This window comes from Propithecus coquereli, unplaced genomic scaffold (genome assembly GCF_000956105.1).
Source record: "Propithecus coquereli isolate 6110/MARCELLA unplaced genomic scaffold, Pcoq_1.0 Scaffold1, whole genome shotgun sequence".
Lineage (NCBI taxonomy): Eukaryota > Metazoa > Chordata > Mammalia > Primates > Indriidae > Propithecus > Propithecus coquereli.
The window spans coordinates 16181364-16200065 of record NW_012133857.1 but is presented as its reverse complement, the minus strand read 5'-3'; the positions used below and the strand labels follow the sequence as shown (position 1 = coordinate 16200065).

Sequence of the window (18702 nt, the reverse complement as noted above, 5' to 3'; positions counted from 1 at the left end):
CTCCCTGGCCATCCCCAAGCAGGCTATAGAGGCACTGGAGAGACGTGCAGGAGTAAGACTAGAAACGAGGTATTTACGGGTTGGTCTTGCTGAGAATGAAGAAAGCGCTCCCTTCAGGGATGGGGGCGATTTTCTCCTTCATGTTCAACTCTGAGATTCTGCGAGGACGGGGACCAGCAGGAACCTCAGGTTCATCCTCCTCCTCCTCTTCTTCCTCTTCACCTACTTTAAAGGAAACATTTTTTTTATAGGCATGAAAGACTACATATGGTTTTGAATTGTTCTCAGTTTCACATTAAAATTTGGCTTATGGCTGGGCGTGGGGAGTGATTCATGCCTGTAATCCCAGCACCTTGGGAGGCTGAGGTAGGAGGATTGCTCGAGGCCAGGAGTTCAAGATCAGCCTGGGCAACAGAGCAAGACCCTGTCTCAAAAAAAAAAAAAACCCAAATTGGCTTAAACTTTAACATCTACCTGCTTACACTAATGAAAACTCTCCTGCTCCTTCAGAATATGGGCTGCATGTACGTGGGGCTGAGAAGCATCCCTGTCTGGTGAGTGTGTACAGTCGTGCAAATTAGGTTCCCACCAGGGTGAGATCTGATCACAGATAACAGGTGGTGATGGTGGTGGGATTCTCACTGCTAATCCTCCCACCACACCTGGCTATTTCCTTTGTAACCTCTTTGGCTCAGCTTAGCCTGGACAACTGTGTGTGGGACTTCAAGTCACAGTCAGCCCCTAGGGTCCCCGGCTCCCAGCCCCACCTCATGGGCCAATAAAGGCACAGACAAAGGAAAAAGTGCAGGTGAGTACTGACTGTGGGCGCTCCCGGAGAGCTTTCTCAGCACACGTTCCCTCTCCACCCCCTGGAATTTGGGTTACGTGTGCTGCCTGGGACCACAGGAAAAAGTGCAGCTAATCGGTCCCCAAGGTGACTGGACCCACGGCCTCAGTGGCCTCAGCAGCCCGGTGCATACCCTGCTGGCTAGTGGCTGGTCACAGAGTGGCAGCACAGCCACGTCGTGCACAGACTGAGAGCCTGTCCCTGGCCACCACCAGCATACCTGGCACGTCACAAGGTGGGTAGGGGTCCTTGTCTTCATCCTCTTCTCGGTAGTCGTCAATTGTAACCTACGCCGACAGAGACATTTGGGGAGGAGGGGAGACTGACTTAAGTGCGCTTCAGAGGGCCACAGGGAACAGTCGCCCCGGCCCTTCAGCACAGGGCGTGGGCTCTCTCTCCCAAGTGTGTCTGTGTGTGAGTGTGTAGGGACAAGATGTCCCCACATGGTGATTGTGCTTCAGACAGAGGCCTGAGGGCAGACGGGGAGATCCGGTCGTGGCTACCCAGCACCGTCCAGGGCTGTGCTTTCCCCTCCCCGCACAGTCACACGCTGTGCGACAACCGCATCTCAGACTCCTGTCCTCCTGCTCGACTGTGAGCTCCGGAAGGCAGGGACCTTGTCTATCTTCCTCATTACTGAATCCCCAGTGTCTGACACATGATTACCACTCAAAAGGTATTTATCAACTTGATGAACAGATGAGCAAGACATCCAGAGCTGTCGTAAGTGGGCTGAAGTTTGACAGTGCAGCCCCGAGGCCACGCAGACCACCTGATCCTGGGATTGCTTCTGGAAATAGACATCTATCAAAAATCCGTGATCTTAATACCTACTCAGAAGATGCTAACGTGATCTCAACCATGGGTCAGGTCTGACCACACAACTTCAATAAAGAAAAAAGTGGTCAAACCAACCAAGTATCTACAATATTGGTTCTCTGGTGAAATACTGGTTAAGAGCCAGCTAACTGCTCCCTGGCCCCACAACCCGGGAAGGCAGTATCTATATGGTGTGCTATACTCTTTTACACCAAAATATCACAGGTGTGCTATGTGAGATACTTCCATGGCGTTAAGTGGTATGTTTTTGGAGATACCAACAGAATCACTCTGAAACAAGTATTTTAGAATAAATACCTTGTTGTCACTGTTGGCTATCTGGTTGACTTCTGGTTTGTTCTTTTTATTTTCTAAGCTCTCTTTTCTACAGAGAAGAAAAAAGAACATAAGAAACCAAATAACCATATAACTATGTATAAAAATGCTAATCAGGATTCTGAATGAACAATGCCCCAATGAAGGACAGAATTTAATTGGAAACAACACTAACAGCAAGAACATAGCACAACCCAAACTCAGAGCTTCTGTTAGTCTCAGTGCAATGGATTCATTACACAGATCATCTTATTAAAATTCTCATCCAAGAGCTAATCAGCATTGAATGCATCATTTATTTTATGACACCAAAATTAACTGCAGCAATTCTTTAAGCACAGGGACATGTGACTCCCATTTGCAGCTCTGAGGGACAAGTGTCAAGGGCCTGGCTTCTGCCCAAGATCCCATCCATTTTGGTCTGACCACATGGTCACCCACCATCTGCAAAGCAGCAATGTGGGGGCTGCAGCTACCCTGAAGCATAGGTGAGCCTGCCGGGCCCCACCTGCGGCAGGGCTCCCAAGCAGCCCCCGGGCCAACACTTCAGGGGAAAAGGGGGTTACCTGGCAATCTTTTTCCTTTCCTTTTCTTCTGCTTCTTCTTTCTGAGCAGTGTTCAGACTTTCAGCATCAGCCAAATTGTCTACAGCAATGGCCAAGAAGACGTTCAGTAGGATATCTATTTTGAAACATTTAAGGGCACAACACCACTTCTGATTGCAACTACATATGGTCAACAATGGTAACACCGTGTCCCTCTGTGTTTCAGGAGGCTGGTAGCAAGTGATTGTCCCTAGTGGTACATTCACACTTGGTAAAACCAGAGGACCAGAGCCCTGTTTTTTAAAAAAACAAAACAAAAAACAACTCGAAAACCATAAGAAGACAGTCTGGAAAGAAATAAAATTAAGATCCACTTAAACCCATGAAAACCTATGTGTGTGTAACTCCATACATCCATGTACCTACAGTTATGTTATACATTGTATAAAACAATCTATAACATAAACATGGTATAATTAAAGAGTACTTTGTGTATTTTGTTTTTTTTAAAACATACACCATAAGTATATATTCAGGGGAATGCTTTTCAAAATAGACTCCTTCAAAAGCTGCAAGTTATTCAAATGATGATCCTATTGTCTTGTTGCACAAAACCATATCAGACTTTCTCCTTTGAAATGACCTTCAGAGTCTATGCATAACTCATTCATTCCTTCACTCTACAAATATTGACTGACCATAACATGCCTGAGTTACTGCAGATGAATCCATCGCGCTACCCCTCTGATTAGTTCTACTGTGGCTAGATCTTTGATTATTGTGGTTGGACTTGATTTCTGCAAATAGTAGAAACTTTTTTTCTCTTTGCAAATTACCCTGAGACAGGTAATTAAACAAATTATCACGTTTCTTCACTCTTACTGTAATGTTGTATACACAGTTTCCTTGAATGTTTTCATTTTTAAAAAGTATTCTGAAGAATGTTCCCAAATCAGAAGATGCCTGTTTGTTATTCACTAGCAGTTAAGCACGCTTTTGAGAAGCACAGGGATCAGAAGGCAATAGATGAGAAGGCCTCCCTTATGTGACAAATGCTTCTCTCTGCTGCACACCCGGCCATCTGCAGGCAAAAGTTTAGGAGCCCAGGGACCCCGAGACAAGAGCAGCACACCACCGTCCTACATGCCCTGTGCAATCTAAAGTCTCAGATATGTTGCTGAACACATAAACCAACACAATCTAACAAGGGCCTGAGGAGGAGCTCTCTGTGAGGGGACATCATGCCTGTCTAATCTATGCAAGGCTTTAAAGAGGATAGAAACATGAGTGAATTACATTAAGACACTTAAAATGCCTTTGACAGGCTAGCCTATCTTTTCACTGGAGCTGCAGTGAGATGCAGGAAGCAATTTGTCCTGGGCGGGAGACTGCTGGGTAACAGGAACATGGGGTAATGGTGGCCTAGGCAGGTGGTAGTGTCTGGGTCTAGCTGTACTGAGTATTCCCCTCAGTGATTTCAATTAAGGAATAATAACCTCCCTGGCCTTGCAATGACACTCAACTCTTTAGGTAGTTGAAAAGAGTTATAAGCCACAGGAAGATCTTACAAGCTTAGAACAGATGGTTTCCAAGAGCAAAAACCCATCACTTTCATTTAGAGGCATTACCCAGACCCTCCTAAACAGTGGTGTGCTCTGGGATTCACTCAAAAACATCTACCAAGCACCTGCAATGTGCTGGCACTGTTCTGGGTGCTGGGGGCACGGGAGGAAACACCACAGACTGCAGCGTCTATTCTGGTTGAGGGAGACAGAACATAACTCCCTAAGCACCCGAGATAGTTTTCACAAAGAAAACTCGACATGTAAGCAGAGAGGAGTGGCCAGGGAATAATTCTCTGCAGACTTATGTCCAGAATAGGGCTAATCATGAGGAGAGCAGAAACAGAAAATATTAACCATTCATTTCACAGACACTTACCAAGGGCCGACTATGCACAAGGTCCTGTATTATACCAAGAGATGCAAATGTGAAAAAGAAGATTCCTGACTCACGGAGCTTCTCATCTAATTAGGGGATAGAGGAATACCCATCCCAAATTCCAGTAGTCGCAGAGCCTACATGCGGTAAGAAACATGGATAAAATCTGATGGGAGTTCAGAGGTAGAAGAGCTCATCTCTGGGTAGGAGACAGGCAAGAGGTGGCTCCCTGGAGGAGGGGGCCTTAGACCTGAGTTAGCGAACTAGGAGGATGTGTATGTGTTGAGATGGGGGTTTTCACAGAACACCTCACAGCACAAAGCATCCTCCTTGTGAAAAATGGGGCAAGTTTATAGTGAGGTGGCTACACTGAAGAAAATTCATCAATGAGCCAGATAAGATTAAGGAGGAAACAGCTAAAGGGATCTGGGCCTCCTTAGAAGAATCCAGAACCTTTAAATAGAAGGGTGAAGACCAAGAGGTGGTATTGTAGGTCTGTCCATTGCTCACCCACCAAACATCCATTAAGGGCCTCTGCAAGCCAGGTCTTGTGACAGGCAAAGAAAACCTGGAGATAAAACAGACACACCCAAAGACTACAGAGCCATGAGGGTCTGAACAAGGTAAATACAGATCCAAGGGCCAATTTCAGAAGGCTAGGATTAGGGAGTGCCTCTTGGCTGGGAAAAGGAGTACAACAAGTCAGGGAAAAGTTGCAGAGCATAGTTTAGCAGCTAGCCGATGGGCCTTTGATCTCTGAGGACAGATCAGCAAAGCAAAATTAGGTTGAGGGGAGCCTAGGTCAGTCCACTAAAGATGGTTCCACATCGGTCATGAAGGGTCTTAAGAAGACATAGATGTGCCCCTAACCTCCAAAAGGTGGTGACACGGAGGACCACCTGGCCCTGCCCTAAGCCACCCCTTGGGACCCGTGCAGGGGATATGGCACCAAGCTGGATGACCACGGGTACCAGGACATGTGCCATCTCACACTCCTTCCCCCAGCTTGCATTCCCCAAACCCCCCCTGGAACTCCACTTACACGACACTGTCCCCCAGGGACACTGCACTGAGGGAAAGGCATTCACCTCCCTGCCGCACTGCCACCACCACCACCACCACCACGGGGAAATTCAGAGAAAGAAGAGCAAGACGACGATGACAACGGCAGCAAATCCCTGGTCAGCTTGAAGGATACAGTTACCACAAATGAAGAGGATGATGAAGTAGATGCAGACAATCATTCCTGAAGAGGACGGGCCCCCATAAGCCATGATGCCGTCGTACATCACAGCATTCCAGTCTTCACCTGTCAGGATCTAAGGAACCGAAACTGGGGTCAGCCAGCAGGTGAACGCACAGCTCACAGCTGTTCTCGCCCTGGGGCTGTCCGAACCCGTTTAGGCTGCCTTTCACCGTGCAGTCTGCGCTGAACAAATCTGCTGTTATCCCAGAGAATTTCCCAAAACATTATTTTTAAATGTTTCATAAACAGATGAGTTAATTCTTCTAGTGAAAAAAAAAAAAACCTTTACATTTAAGACTTATTTACCTTCTGATTATACCCCAGCCCAGTTTGAGTCTCCTCCCCAGAAAGCATGCTGTCGGTGGGTGTCTCTGGAGCCTTTGTCTATGGATTTCAACACATATACGTACACTCAGAGAAAACAACCACTGGAAGTCTTCTCTGAGTGTTTAGACATAAAGAGTTATCATGCTATATGAATTTTTCTGCAACTGGCTTGTTTTTTAATTCAATGAACTCTGAAGATCTTCTTTGCCAGAAAAATCATCTCACTCTTTTTGCCCACTGCTTAGTTTTCCACAGAGTTAATCAATCATAGAATTGGAGAATTACATCTATGAAATTTTAGAAGCAGGAAATTCTAAATGTCTCATGTAAATTTAAAACTCTCTTAACAGTAGTTACTACCAACCATGTGAAATTTTAAATCTAATCTTCCCTACTGATGATACTTGATAAATCATGAAGTAGATGAATATGGATGGCAATTTTAAAAAATGCTACCTTCCAGAGAGAGAGAGAGAGAGAGAGCCTGAGCTCCTTTACCTTCTGTCTGGGCTAGATACCTTAAAATTTTAAACTGTTATGGATCACAACCAAACAGAAAAATGGGCAAACAATTTGAAAAGATAAAGTCACTCATAGAAAAAGAACTATAAATGGCTCGTAGTTGTATGAAAAGACATTGAACTTCACTCTTGATAAAAGCAGTATCAATTAAAACTACAATGAGATACCATTTCCCCCTATCGGATGGGCACCAAAAAGTGTGAACAGCCACTGTAGTGGGAGGGAGAGAGCAGTGGGCAGTGTCCATACGGCCGGTGGAGGGTGAGTTAATACAACTGTACAGAGACCACTTGGGCAAAGTGGTCTCTGTATCAAAGTTTAAAACAGACATACCCTCTAAACCAGCAATTCCATTCAGATTTACTCTCACACATGTACCCCATCATGTATGTTTAACATCACCCACTGAAGCCCTGTTTACATGGGCCAAGACTAAACACAACTACATTCGTCAGCAAGGGACTGGTTATATGAATTATGGCACATAATTTAGGCAGAATTTATGCAGCATTTACAAGGAAGAGGTGACCTTTCATGGACCAAGGAGGAAGGCTCTTGAGGATACTTTAAGTGATAAAAAGCAAGATGCAAAACAGTCTGTAGAGTAAGCTACCATGGGTGTAAAGTCATCTACAGGTAGGCAGGTTAACTGATTTATATCTGTGAGCAAATAGAGACCCAGGAATTTACAAGAAACTGTTAATGGTAGCTGCCTCCTAAAAGAGAAAATTAGTGGCTGGGTGGGAGAATTATTTGTCATTTTAGATCCTTTTGTAACATTTGAATTTTATGCCACATGCATGCACAACAACATTAAAAGATACTTGTTTCTCTGAAATAAATTAGAAAAAAAGAATACCTGACCAGCAGCCAAAACTGAAATATAATTCAAAAAATAAAACTATGGCTTATAGCAATAATTCGATATACCTCAAAATGACCAAGGGGGAAAGAATCTTACAGATCATTCCCTTCAGTCTCTACGTTTTCTTCCAAAAGGGATAAGTGACTCGTCCAAGGTCAGAGAGCCACGCATGGGCACAGCCGCTACGGGACCCATCTGTCCACCGCTCTTCCCAAGATGTCTCCCTGCCTCTCCTGCAGGGCTCTGAAGCTGACATCACACGTCAAAAGTGATGAGGACAGATGAGTCTTTCAAACTTACCTGCCAGGCTCTGTCCAAGGAAGGGGATTTAGAAGACCTCGGCTGAGGGTCAGGGGAGGCGGAGAGTGTGCTGCTGCTCTGAGCGTCGGAGCCAGCCGTGCCTCTCTGCAACCCCCGCTCCCTTCTCAGCCCAGCGCCCGCTGGGGCCCCAACAGCACAGCCGCCCTCCGAATCTGCGTGTCCTCGCTCCACCACAGGAGGAGGACAGAAAGGGCACAAGGCTTCCACAGTTCCTGTCCCCTGATTCCCCTGACTGCACAGCAAAACCTTGAGGCTGCAGAATTCACTTCTTTGCATGAATCTGTTATAACGAGGATTATAAACTTGCATGCAATCAAAATTAGCAAAGAATAAAAGAATTTTAGTCTATTTCACAGAAACCTTATAAAATCAATCAAAAAGCTTTTTGGTTTATTCTTTTGTAATATAGCTAGCAGTCTTATAAAACATTAAATCACATCACAGAGACGGAGGACAATACAAAACGAATAACTTAAAGGTACAAGATTGACCAGGGCCATTCTTAGGGCAGAGATTGTTAACAAAACTCCCAGGAATCTTTTTGTCTCACTGAGCTGTGAGCAGACGAGCAGGCCAGGGAGTTTTGGCTACTGCCCACCACGTGCTTCTCGGGGAGAGAGAGGAGGCGCTCACCTGGAACACCGTGAGAAGTGCTTGAGGGAAATTGTCGAAGGTGCTCCGCTTGGTTTGCGTTTCATCGAAATTAAACTTGCCGCCAAACAGCTGCATCCCGAGCAAGGAAAAGATGATGATGAAGAGAAAAAGCAGAAGCAGCAGCGAAGCGATGGACTTCATGGAGTTTAACAGGGATGCCACTAAGTTGCTCAGGGAAGTCCAGTGCCTGTACGTCAAAATGAAGGTGTGAGCTCAGAACACTCGTGCGGGACAAAGCGTCACCTGACCGGGGATGTGACTGGTCGCCGCCTCATGCTCGTGAGACACCCGCAGTGAGACACATGCTTCCTCACCTGGTCACTTTGAAGATTCTTAAGAGGCGCACACACCGAAACACGGAGATGCCCAGGGGAGACATGATTTCCAGTTCCACTAAGATGGTTTCAGTAATTCCGCCGCACACCACGAAGCAATCGAACCGGTTGAAAAGAGAGACGAAATATGCTTGGAGGCCCAAGCTGTACATTTTTACCAGCATCTCGCAGGTGAACAGAGCCAAGAGGACTTTGTTAGCAATATCTGGAAAGACAAAGGGCACTGTCCTCGGGATTGCGCGGGAGACACTCAGACTCCCCTTTCCACCTCGCACCCCTCCCCGTCGGCCCCTCCCTTTGCTACTGCAGCCATGGCAGGGATGTGGCCTTAACCTTGGTGTCTGTCTGCCAGGCTCTAGTCCTGCTTCTGCCTGCGACCCCGTGTGTGACTCTGGAGAAGTTACTTGATTTCTCTGGGCCTCAGTTTCACTGGCTACAAGATGGGGAAGGGCAGCTCATCACATGATCTCTGAAGTTTCCAGCCCTAAATAAGCCTACATACAATTCTGCACTGAGACCATTATATTTTTTTCTTTCGATCACACACAAAAAGATCTGTCTGATCTTGGTTATGGCACAATGCTGTATCAGAAGCAGCCACCTATCAATGTCATTTCTAACAGCAGAAAGTACCACTGTGCAGGCGGGAGAGGTAGAAGGAAAGAGACTTGACTTGATATAAGGAAGAACTTTTCAATAGCTCAAAATTGTCAAACCCAGAATGGGCTGTCTCTGGAGATGTGCTCCCCACTCCCCATTGCTGGGGCATTCAAAGCAGGGAATCAAAACCACTTGCCAAAAATACTATGCAGGAAAGTAAAGCTTCCCCATTGGAGGCAGGAATGGGATTACGAGGTCCCCTCCAACTCCAAGGCTCTTTGATTCTAGGTCGTCTCAGGGTTAGGACAACTAGGTGCTCGGCATCAGCCAGCTCCAAGGTGCTTCCCCACACGGCACAGGCTGCGGCCTCGCTCCAGTGCTTGCGTGTTTGGGTGGTTCTACCATCTTCCGAGTTACTCCTCACTAGAAACATTCTAATACTTCATTAAGTACCGATGAGATAAGACTCAACAGCAGTTGCAAAGCCACAGGAATCTCCAGCTCAGAGCAAAATAAGAACAGCCTCTGCTTGTACCTTGAATCTGTGTCAACCAATCTGGCTGGTTGTAGTGCTCGGAGGAAATGGTTAAGGTGTTGAGAAACACCAGGACAATAACCAGCCAGTAAAATGTGACAGACTTCACGGCAGCCCTACATCTTCTGCGATTGAACCGGTTCCAGCGACGCCAGCGTCGACTGAAAGACAAGCAAACGTTACTCCCTAGGTGACAGATACAGCCTCTGAGTGTCCAATGAACATAACTGAGAAACAATCTGGCTTTCACTCTAGAGGTCCAGATTGGGGTGGGAGTGAGTGCAGGTAAGAAAGATGAGAACAAATGGCATGGAAATTAACAGACCTCATAATAAGAATTATGTTGCTCTTAAAACAACTTTCAAAAGTATAATCTTGACTCGATCGTGCTATCGGTTTCCTTCCTTATGGCTTTAGATAACTCCAGAATCTGTCACATGCAGCCTTTATGCGGGCTAGAAAATCTAGATATTCATAGGTTCACGTGCAGATGCAAAATTGCACTCGATACATATGCAGTTCATACACCCGCCATATGGCGCGCGGATCTGTTCGTGCTATCAGTGCAGAAAGCCACTTAGCTTATTATATACATGTCTCACAGCATCTCAATCACCATACAGAATTTATCAGGCAGCAAAGTGCTCCAAAACCACACTTTTCTTTTTAAGGAAACTTTCAATCATTTCTTAAGTCTCTGAGGTTCCTCCAGAGCCTGGCAGAGTTGTCAAAGCTGAGTAGGACATGATTCTTCATACTGAGTCATCAGGTGCCCTTTCTAACTAGCGATGCTCAAAATATACCTTTAGGAGAAAAGCCAATATTGAATCGTGTTTTCATAAAAATAAAATGAGCTGAGCCAAACAGACAAGTAGCATGTCCTCCACCCACCTTCCGTTCCTGTTTGTAATTAGGGAAAATATCTTCTCTTTTAGCCTGTTCCCCTGCGGAAAACCTTCCCTGCCATAAGGGGGTGGTTTGGTCAAGTACACCATGAGCTGCTGCTCGGAGACCAGGATCCTGGGGAAGGGCCAGCCCTCTCGAGACTGTGCCGCCTCACTGATGGCAACAGGGCACTGCCTCTAGGGGCCTGAGTCAAGAGGATCTCCAGGCTGTCCAAGCTGCAGCCTGGCTGACTCAGCTGTGTTGCTATGCAAAAAAAAAAAAAACACAAAAACAAAAATCAAACACCAAAAAACCTGTAACCCAGGAAGCAAGCAAAAGAAGAGTTGTGCCAACTCTTCGCCAAGACATGGATCAAGCCAGGTGCATTTTGTTATTGCTTTTGCTGTGCAGTTTCCAATGGAAAAAACGGCTAGAACTATGATGACCGGTATGGAAAAACTCTACCAAGGACACTAAAGGCTCAGTCCCACTCACAGTTAGGTTTCTCCTGGGATGCATAATTCAGCACACCCAAGCAAAGTGGCCTGAAAAAGACCCAGCCCTGGTGGGTCTATTTCACACTGTGGTTGAGAAGGCACGAGTGTCTCTCAAATCCAGGAAACCTCATTGTCCCATCCCCTGGAACCCTGCAGCACCCCCACTGGCCCCTCGCTGGGCTCTGAGTGCCCAGGTGGCCCAGGCCTATTCTTTCATGAGACCAGCATTCCCGAGCACTGAGTACATGCCAGGCACTGGGCAGGTGGAGGTGATGAAGAAGGCATGGTCCCACAGCACCTGTCCCTGAGAAGCATACAGGGTTGTGCAAATGACTGTAAATCCACACCAAGTGCTATTCCCAGGGTACAGGGTACAGGAGCAAAGAGAAAGGAGCCACAAATGCTCTTTGGAAGAGTCAGGGAAGGCTTCTCCAAAAAGCAGAGTTTGGGGCTGGGTCTTGATCCAGGAGTAAGAGTTCCCCAGGGGGGCAGAGGAAGGGCACTCCACCCAGAGGAGACGGCACGGCCAAGGGCACTGAGTTGGGAAGAAACAGAGCATGTGGCACCTCAAAATTGAGAATAGTCCAGTGCAGCTGCAACCTGGGGAACATGGGAGGGATGTCAAGGGTGGGGCGGAGGGTGACCCAGGGGCTAGATTATGAAGGCATTTATATGCCCTTTGGCAACACGGAGCCATAGAAGGGCTCTTAACTTTTTTAAAATAAGGTTTATTAAGATATAATCTATATTCGATAAAATTTACTTTTTAAGTATATAGAATCAAAATATAGAATATATCTATCACTCAAAGAAGTTCCTTCCCTGCCCTCTGTAGTCAATCCACCATCCTCACCCCTGGCCAACTATTGCTCTGCTTTCTAGCCCTATTGATTTGTTTTATCCAGAATGCTCTATAAGCAGAATTGTAGCCTTTTAAGAGCAGCTTCTCTCACTTAGCAAAAATACTTCTGAGATTCACCTCTGTTGCTACACGTCTCAGCAGTTCTCTTATTGCTAAGCAGTACCCCATCACATGGATGGACACAGTCTGCCCATTCACCGTTTGATGAACATTTGGATTATTTCCAATTTGAGGTAACTACAAATACAACTGACATAAACACTCATGTAAAATTTTTTGTGTGTAGGCATATGTCTTCATTTGTCTTACATAAATACCTTAAAAGTGTGATGGATTACTGGGCCATATGTTTAAACTTTATAAGAAACTACCAAACTGTTGTTTTTTTTTTTTAATGGTTGTGTTATTTGACGTGTCCACCACACTGGATGGAAATTCCCACTGATCAGCAGAACTTGGTATTGTCAGACATTTAAATCTGATCCACTCTATTAGGTATGTAGTGGTATCTAATGGTGATTTTAATTTGTGTTTTCCTAACAACTAATGGTCATTTCACGTGCTTATTTGCCATCCACATTTCTTCTTTGGTGACATGCTTGTCACAATCTTTCGCCAATTTTTTATTAGGTTGTTTTTTTCTTTTTTTTTTGGACAGACTCTTGCACTGTTTCCTGGGCTAGAGTGCCATGGCATCAGCCTAGCTCACAGCAACCTCAAACTCTCAGGCTCAAGCCATCCTCCTGCCTCAGCCTCCCGAGCAGCTGGGACTACAGGTGTGCACCACCACACCCGGCTAAATTTTTGTTTGTATTTTTTAGTTGCCTGGCTAATTTTTTCTATTTTTAGTAGAGATGGGGTCTCGCTCTTGCTCAGGCTGGTCTCGAACTCCTGACCTCAAGCAATCCTCCTACCTCGGCCTCCCAGTGTTCTAGGATTACAGGCGTGAGCCACCACACCCAGCATTATTGGGTTGTTTTCTTATGATTGATGCAATCCTTTATGTATTATTCTATGTATACCAGACACCAGCCCCTTATCAAATATGGCTTGCAAATATTTTTTTCCAACTCAGTGGCTTATATTTTTATTTTCCTTTGAAGAACAAAAGTTTTAAATTTTATGAAGATAAATTTATCAGTTTTTCCTGTTATGGATAGTGCACTGGGTGTTTATCTTAAGAAACCTTTGCCTAACCCAAGGTCACGAAGATTTTCTCCTATGTCTTCTTCTAAAATTTTTGAAGTTTTAGGTTTTATATTTAGTTCTATGTCTATCTCAAGTTACTGTCTATATATAGTGGTAAAATGTTTTTAATTGAAAATAACATTTATATGGTAAAGTACACAATCACAGGTATATGGTTCAATGAATTTTATCAGCTGAACATGGAGCCCACATCCAGATCAAGAAACAGAATATTACTAGTACCTTAGGAGGCTTCTTGAACCCCCTTTCTATGGAAAGCCTTTGAGCAGAAAAGTGACAAGTGGTAGCTTAGAGAAGTGACTCAGAAAATGAAGGGCTCAGGCTGGGCGCGGTGGCTCATGTCTGTAATCCTAGCTCTCTGGGAGGCCGAGGCGGGCGGATTGTTTGAGCTCAGGAGTTCAAAACCAGCCTGAGCAAGAGCGAGACCCCGTCTCTACTAAAAATAGAAAGAAATTAATTGGACAACTAAAAATACATAGAAAAAATTAGCCGGGCATGGTGGCGCCTGCCTGTAGTCCCAGCTACTCGGGAGGCTGAGGCAGGAGGATCGCTTGAGCCCAGGAGTTCGAGGTTGCTGTGAGCTAGGCTGACGCCACGGCACTCTAGCCCAGGCAACACAGTGAGACTCTGTCTCAAAAAAAAAAAGAAAATGAAGGGCTCAGAGGCAAAAAATTGTTCATTGTTGTGTCTTGTTGCTTTGTTTTGAGGGGAGATCTTCAGCACCTACCACACTGTTCCCTGGGGCAGGCACATAATATTTAATGGACTGGCTGAAATTTGATACCAGTATTATAACCCATAATAAAACTCAAGTCCACAGCAATTCTATGTAAAATTCAGAAGTTAAAACATAAAAAGAACAACACACAGGCTAAAGAAAAAACAGAAGGAAGATACTGACCTGAGTTTGGATTTTGAGATGGCTTGACTGAAAGAAAGACAAAAAGCATTAAGATTCCTGTTCGGAAGGCTTGAGCACACGCTCCCCGTCACTCCCGCTATCGGAAAAGCCATGCACAGATGCCTGGGCCGAGCACCCCCGACCACCACAGCGGGCCAGCTGGGGGAGGCTAGAGCAGAAATCAAGGTGCTACCAGTGCCGGGCAGGCAGGCTGAGCACCCTCCAGGGCCCAGGCAGGAGAGGCCTCTTTAGCTAGACTCCCTGTGTGGCCCTGATGACAGGCAGCGAGGCCAGAGGTCCTTCTCCTGCCACCCCAGGCTGAAGGCAGCTGGGCCGCTCCTGCCCCCAACACAGCCACTCATCTCCACACCAGCACTTGCTGCTACTGTGGCAAAAGGAGCACTGTACCAGGAGCCCCAGCGCGGCTATTCACCAACTGGGTGGGTGTGGGAAAGCAGCATGCCTTTTTGAGCCTCAGTATTCTCATCTGTAAAATGGGGAAGACAAACCCATTCCCTGCCTACTTCATGATGTCGCAGGGAGGGCAGAGCAAGAGAACGGAGGCAAAGTCATCTCATAAACTGCTGACATTCTGCTAGTAACACATTATTTTTTTGAAACTTTGCCAAGAATAAGATTGAGTTCTCTTAAAAACTACACCTGTACTTTACAGAGATGAGACCTAAAGGATACCAGCAAGAAGCAAATGAAACGAAACCACGCGGGGCTCCCCTAAAGCGGGCAGTACTCAGCACATTCCGCACTGCTGGTGCCCGCTGCTGCAGCCCAAGACACCTAGGAAAAAGCCAGCCATGTCAACGTGCGGCATCCTCCACTGCTAGGAGAGGGCGGTGCACGTCTCCAAGGAACAGTGCCAGGAGCAGAGGAGGCAGGGCCTTGCTACCCGGCCACGCGGTCTGAGGTTGGGCAGGGCCCGGGCGTGAAGGAAAAAACAGGTAGCACATTGTAGTCAGCAACTCCACCATACAAGCTCCCCTGTCAAAGCGCGGATGCCAAGCCCGGACTTGAAGGAGAATCAGGCCTTTACCCCCACCGCCGACACCCAGAGGGCCCAGCCTTGGCCGCACCTCTTCTTCTCCACCAGCACCTAATGAACACAGCGGGGTGGCCGGGTTAACGGGCACTGTCTTCACCAGCCCCACTGCAGCAGGGCTACTTCACGGGAGGCAGCAGTGAAATGTGGGGGCCCCGAGGGGCCTGGCGTAAGAGGAAGAATGCCGAGGGGTGGGGGAGCCCACCCGCCCTCCTGCACCCAAGGCGAGGGGCCCAGGGCACCGCTGCAGGCTGGTCCTCGCTGCTTGCTTCTCTAAGGCCACGGGAGGGGAAAGGAGGGCAAGTGGCCTCCGCACTCACCAGAGACTTCCGCAGCAGCCCTGGGTCTCGCCTTCGCCACTCACGTTCTCCGTGTTCACAGACTCGGTCTCACTGGTGGGCATGCTAGCTGCGGGGAGAGGAGAAGGCTTTGGACAGCATGCCGGAGGAGCTGCACGCCTAGGAGCAGGCTGGATGCGGACCTCTGCCACCAGGCAGACCCCCAGGGACCAGGAGGAGAGCAGTGAGGGCCCTCGGGGGCTTGGCTGCCACGGCAGGGCTGAGGAGCCAGGCATCCCCACTGCAGGCGGGCCTCCGCTTCCATGACGCCAAGAAAGCCCACGGAGTCCTCTGCCAGGAGGAAATTCTGTCCGCCCAGATACTTTCCAAGAAAGGGAGCCAAGGGGCCAAACTGAACCCTGTCCCTGGGCCTGGCACCAACTTGATCACCTGATCTCCAGGATCACACTGAGAAGCCACCCAAACATCACAGTTAGAGGCACAGCTTTACCTGCCCCAACAGGTGTATACAGAACAGCTGTGAACAGACCTAACCGTTCATAAATAAATCATTCTAAACATACTGAAGGAGAAGAGCCATTATGGATGGGGCAGTGCATAAGGTACCACGCACAAAATCTTTTTAAAAAGTTAAGATCTCTACTCATCTTTTGCTCATTTATCTGACGTCTAAGTTCTGCTGAGCTTGTGAAGCTAATATGCAGACAGTTCTCGCTAAACAAGCTGGCACTAGAGCACCAAGAAAGCATAGTCGTGAGGGTGGAAGGGGAAGGTTTTTACCAACCAGTGAGCAGCGGAGTTGACTGTGGTCCCAGTGCCACTGGGGTCCCTAGGCACGTCTCGTGTCTCCACAGCAGGATCCTGAGTAGAAGTGGATGAAACGTGGGAACACACCCACTAGGGTCAGGAGGCCTAGGGACCACCCCGAGCCACCAACTGGCACATGGGCGTCGTTTCTCAAGTACTTGATTCGACCTGTAAACATCATGAACTGATGGAGGCCAGGCGGGGAAGGCGGTGCCGGGGACAAAGCAGAACACGCTACCGCACCCACCTGGAGCGGGGGCGAGGGAGAGGCAGCCCCCAGATTCCTATTAACATGAAGACAGTTGCCTCAGGGTTCTGTGTAAGAAGTTCCAGAGTAAAGAACGACTAATTCCGCTCTACGGGTAAGAGAGGTGGTCCCTGAAGATGGAAACACAGGACGATCACCCAAACACGTGTACTTCCTTTTCCTCATGCACAGTCTTGAATGGGAGTGACTGCTTTTAATAGTCCTCATGGTGTCAACAGGAAAGCTTTTTCCCTCTGGGTTCTGCCCACACAGCCCCCTTAGCAAGGACGCCTTAAGTTTCATCTGCAAAAACTGGTATGCATGGCACCTCAAGCGCTGCGGTGAAGGTTCTGAGGCCCAGCAGGGCTAGGAGGGGAAAGGGTTGGGGATCAATCCGCTCTGTCCACGGGTCTGCTGGCTGCTGACCCTTCTCGGACGAGAGGCCTAATGCAGTTCATGACAAGGACACAGGTGGAACCTGGCTCACAGAGCCCAGAAGTCTGAGACACAAGTTTCCTGAGGGGCCTGAGACAAGCTTCCTTTCGCAAGTGCCCAAAGAACCGAGACTGCCTGAGCGGAAACCTCAACGGGACATTCCGGCAAAGGTCTCAAAAGCAAAGGCCAAATGAGAGAAATCAGACTCACGTCACAGTACTGGTACTCTCATAGAGTAACTTTTTTCTTCCTTCTTTAGTTAAGTCAAAAGAAACCAATTATAAAACCTTGATTCACTTTTTCACTACTCCATGCAAACAAACACAGACAAAAACAAATCAACCCCCCACCCCAATCCTGGAAAAACTTTGAACAAAAACTCCACTAATACACACAGATAGAGATACACACACACACACACACACACAGGTTCCTCACTCTGACTTGAGCAGCAAGACTAGAAATCATAAAATTCAACATAGTTCATTGTCGTGGGTTCCTCTCCTATCATCCCCCTTCCCTTCAGAGACAGGGCAAAGAAAATCCCAGTGGGAGACCCTTTTCAAATCTGGCTAGGAGTCATCTCTGTGCAGCGTTCTCCTTGGTGGTCATTACAACCACTAAGGGGGTCAGAGGTCGAGGGCAGCACACTGGGGAATGCACAGGACCTGGCTGTTCTGACTGTCCCCGGGCAAAGTGCCACCTCTCTCCAAGCTGCACTCTCCTGTCCATGACATGGTGGCGCTAACTCCACAATCTTGAGGACTGTTTCTATCTCTAACAGTTTACTATCTCACAGTTCTAATATTAATCATATGGAAACATTAGTCATTATTTCTGAAAGAGCGAACTTCTGAACAGACTAAATCTTTGTGGCTTTTTACTCTCGGGGACTGTATCTCATGCTGATAAGAGTACAGTTGCTGCATTTCATTCCCAAAGTTTCACTTTTCAAACAGTCTGACTGAAATTGTATATTGCTGATGTAAGGGGGTGCATCTCTAGTTTGCATCTCTAGTTCCGTGCCAACTATCAGTGTACAACACGTACTAGTTGTTCCCTAGACTAACTGGGGGGAAAGATAAGAAACAAAACCGAACTCCCTAAGCAGCCACTAAGAGAGGACGACAGCTGCACAGCACCGCGTCAGGGCTGCACGGAGGGCGAGGAGGGTCCTCCTGCTCTCTGGGTGGACCCTGCCCTTCAGGTAGGGTGGGATGGTGGCTGGGAGAAGCACACAGGGTGGCCAGATCTGAGTGTAACTCCATGTCTGTGACCTGACTGCTTTACACCTCCACTTCCTTATCTGTAAAACAGGGAGTACCCACCCTCATGAGGCTGCTGGCAGGACTGCAAACGAGATGAGACAGGCAGAGTGCTGGGTCCCCAGGGCTGGATGGTCAGGGAGCCCACAAACATCAGCTCCGACCATCATCCCAGGAGAGCACCCCTGGAGCTCCCTGGAAGCAAAGCTACCAATGCCACGCTGCCTCCGCTTGACCACCCCTGCCACCACACAGACAGACCTGTCTAGGGTGAACGGCCTTCCAGACTTGTGAATTAGCTTTCACTACTTGCCCAAGTAGCCAAAGTCACTCTTAGTTTGTATATTT

At 47.4% G+C, this 18702-nt stretch overlaps 1 protein-coding gene across 4 annotated transcripts in view; it reads right to left on the bottom strand.

Moving 5' to 3' along the window:
* CACNA1D (calcium channel, voltage-dependent, L type, alpha 1D subunit) overlaps positions 1-18702 on the bottom strand; it is a 318714-nt gene that overhangs the window by 75787 nt on the left and 224225 nt on the right. For 3 of the 4 annotated variants that reach the window (XM_012638174.1, XM_012638184.1, XM_012638179.1), the window contains exons 10-19: positions 15622-15709; positions 14248-14274; positions 9894-10054; positions 8738-8963; positions 8403-8610; positions 5687-5807; positions 2569-2683; positions 1985-2051; positions 1068-1134; positions 78-225 (exon numbers count right to left, since the gene is read on the bottom strand). In XM_012638174.1, coding sequence (XP_012493628.1) covers positions 78-225; positions 1068-1134; positions 1985-2051; positions 2569-2683; positions 5687-5807; positions 8403-8610; positions 8738-8963; positions 9894-10054; positions 14248-14274; positions 15622-15709 — 1228 coding nt within the window. Of the gene's footprint in view, positions 1-77; positions 226-1067; positions 1135-1984; positions 2052-2568; positions 2684-5686; positions 5808-8402; positions 8611-8737; positions 8964-9893; positions 10055-14247; positions 14275-15295; positions 15356-15621; positions 15710-18702 lie in introns of all 4 variants that reach the window. The other variant, XM_012638166.1, reaches the window with a different exon arrangement.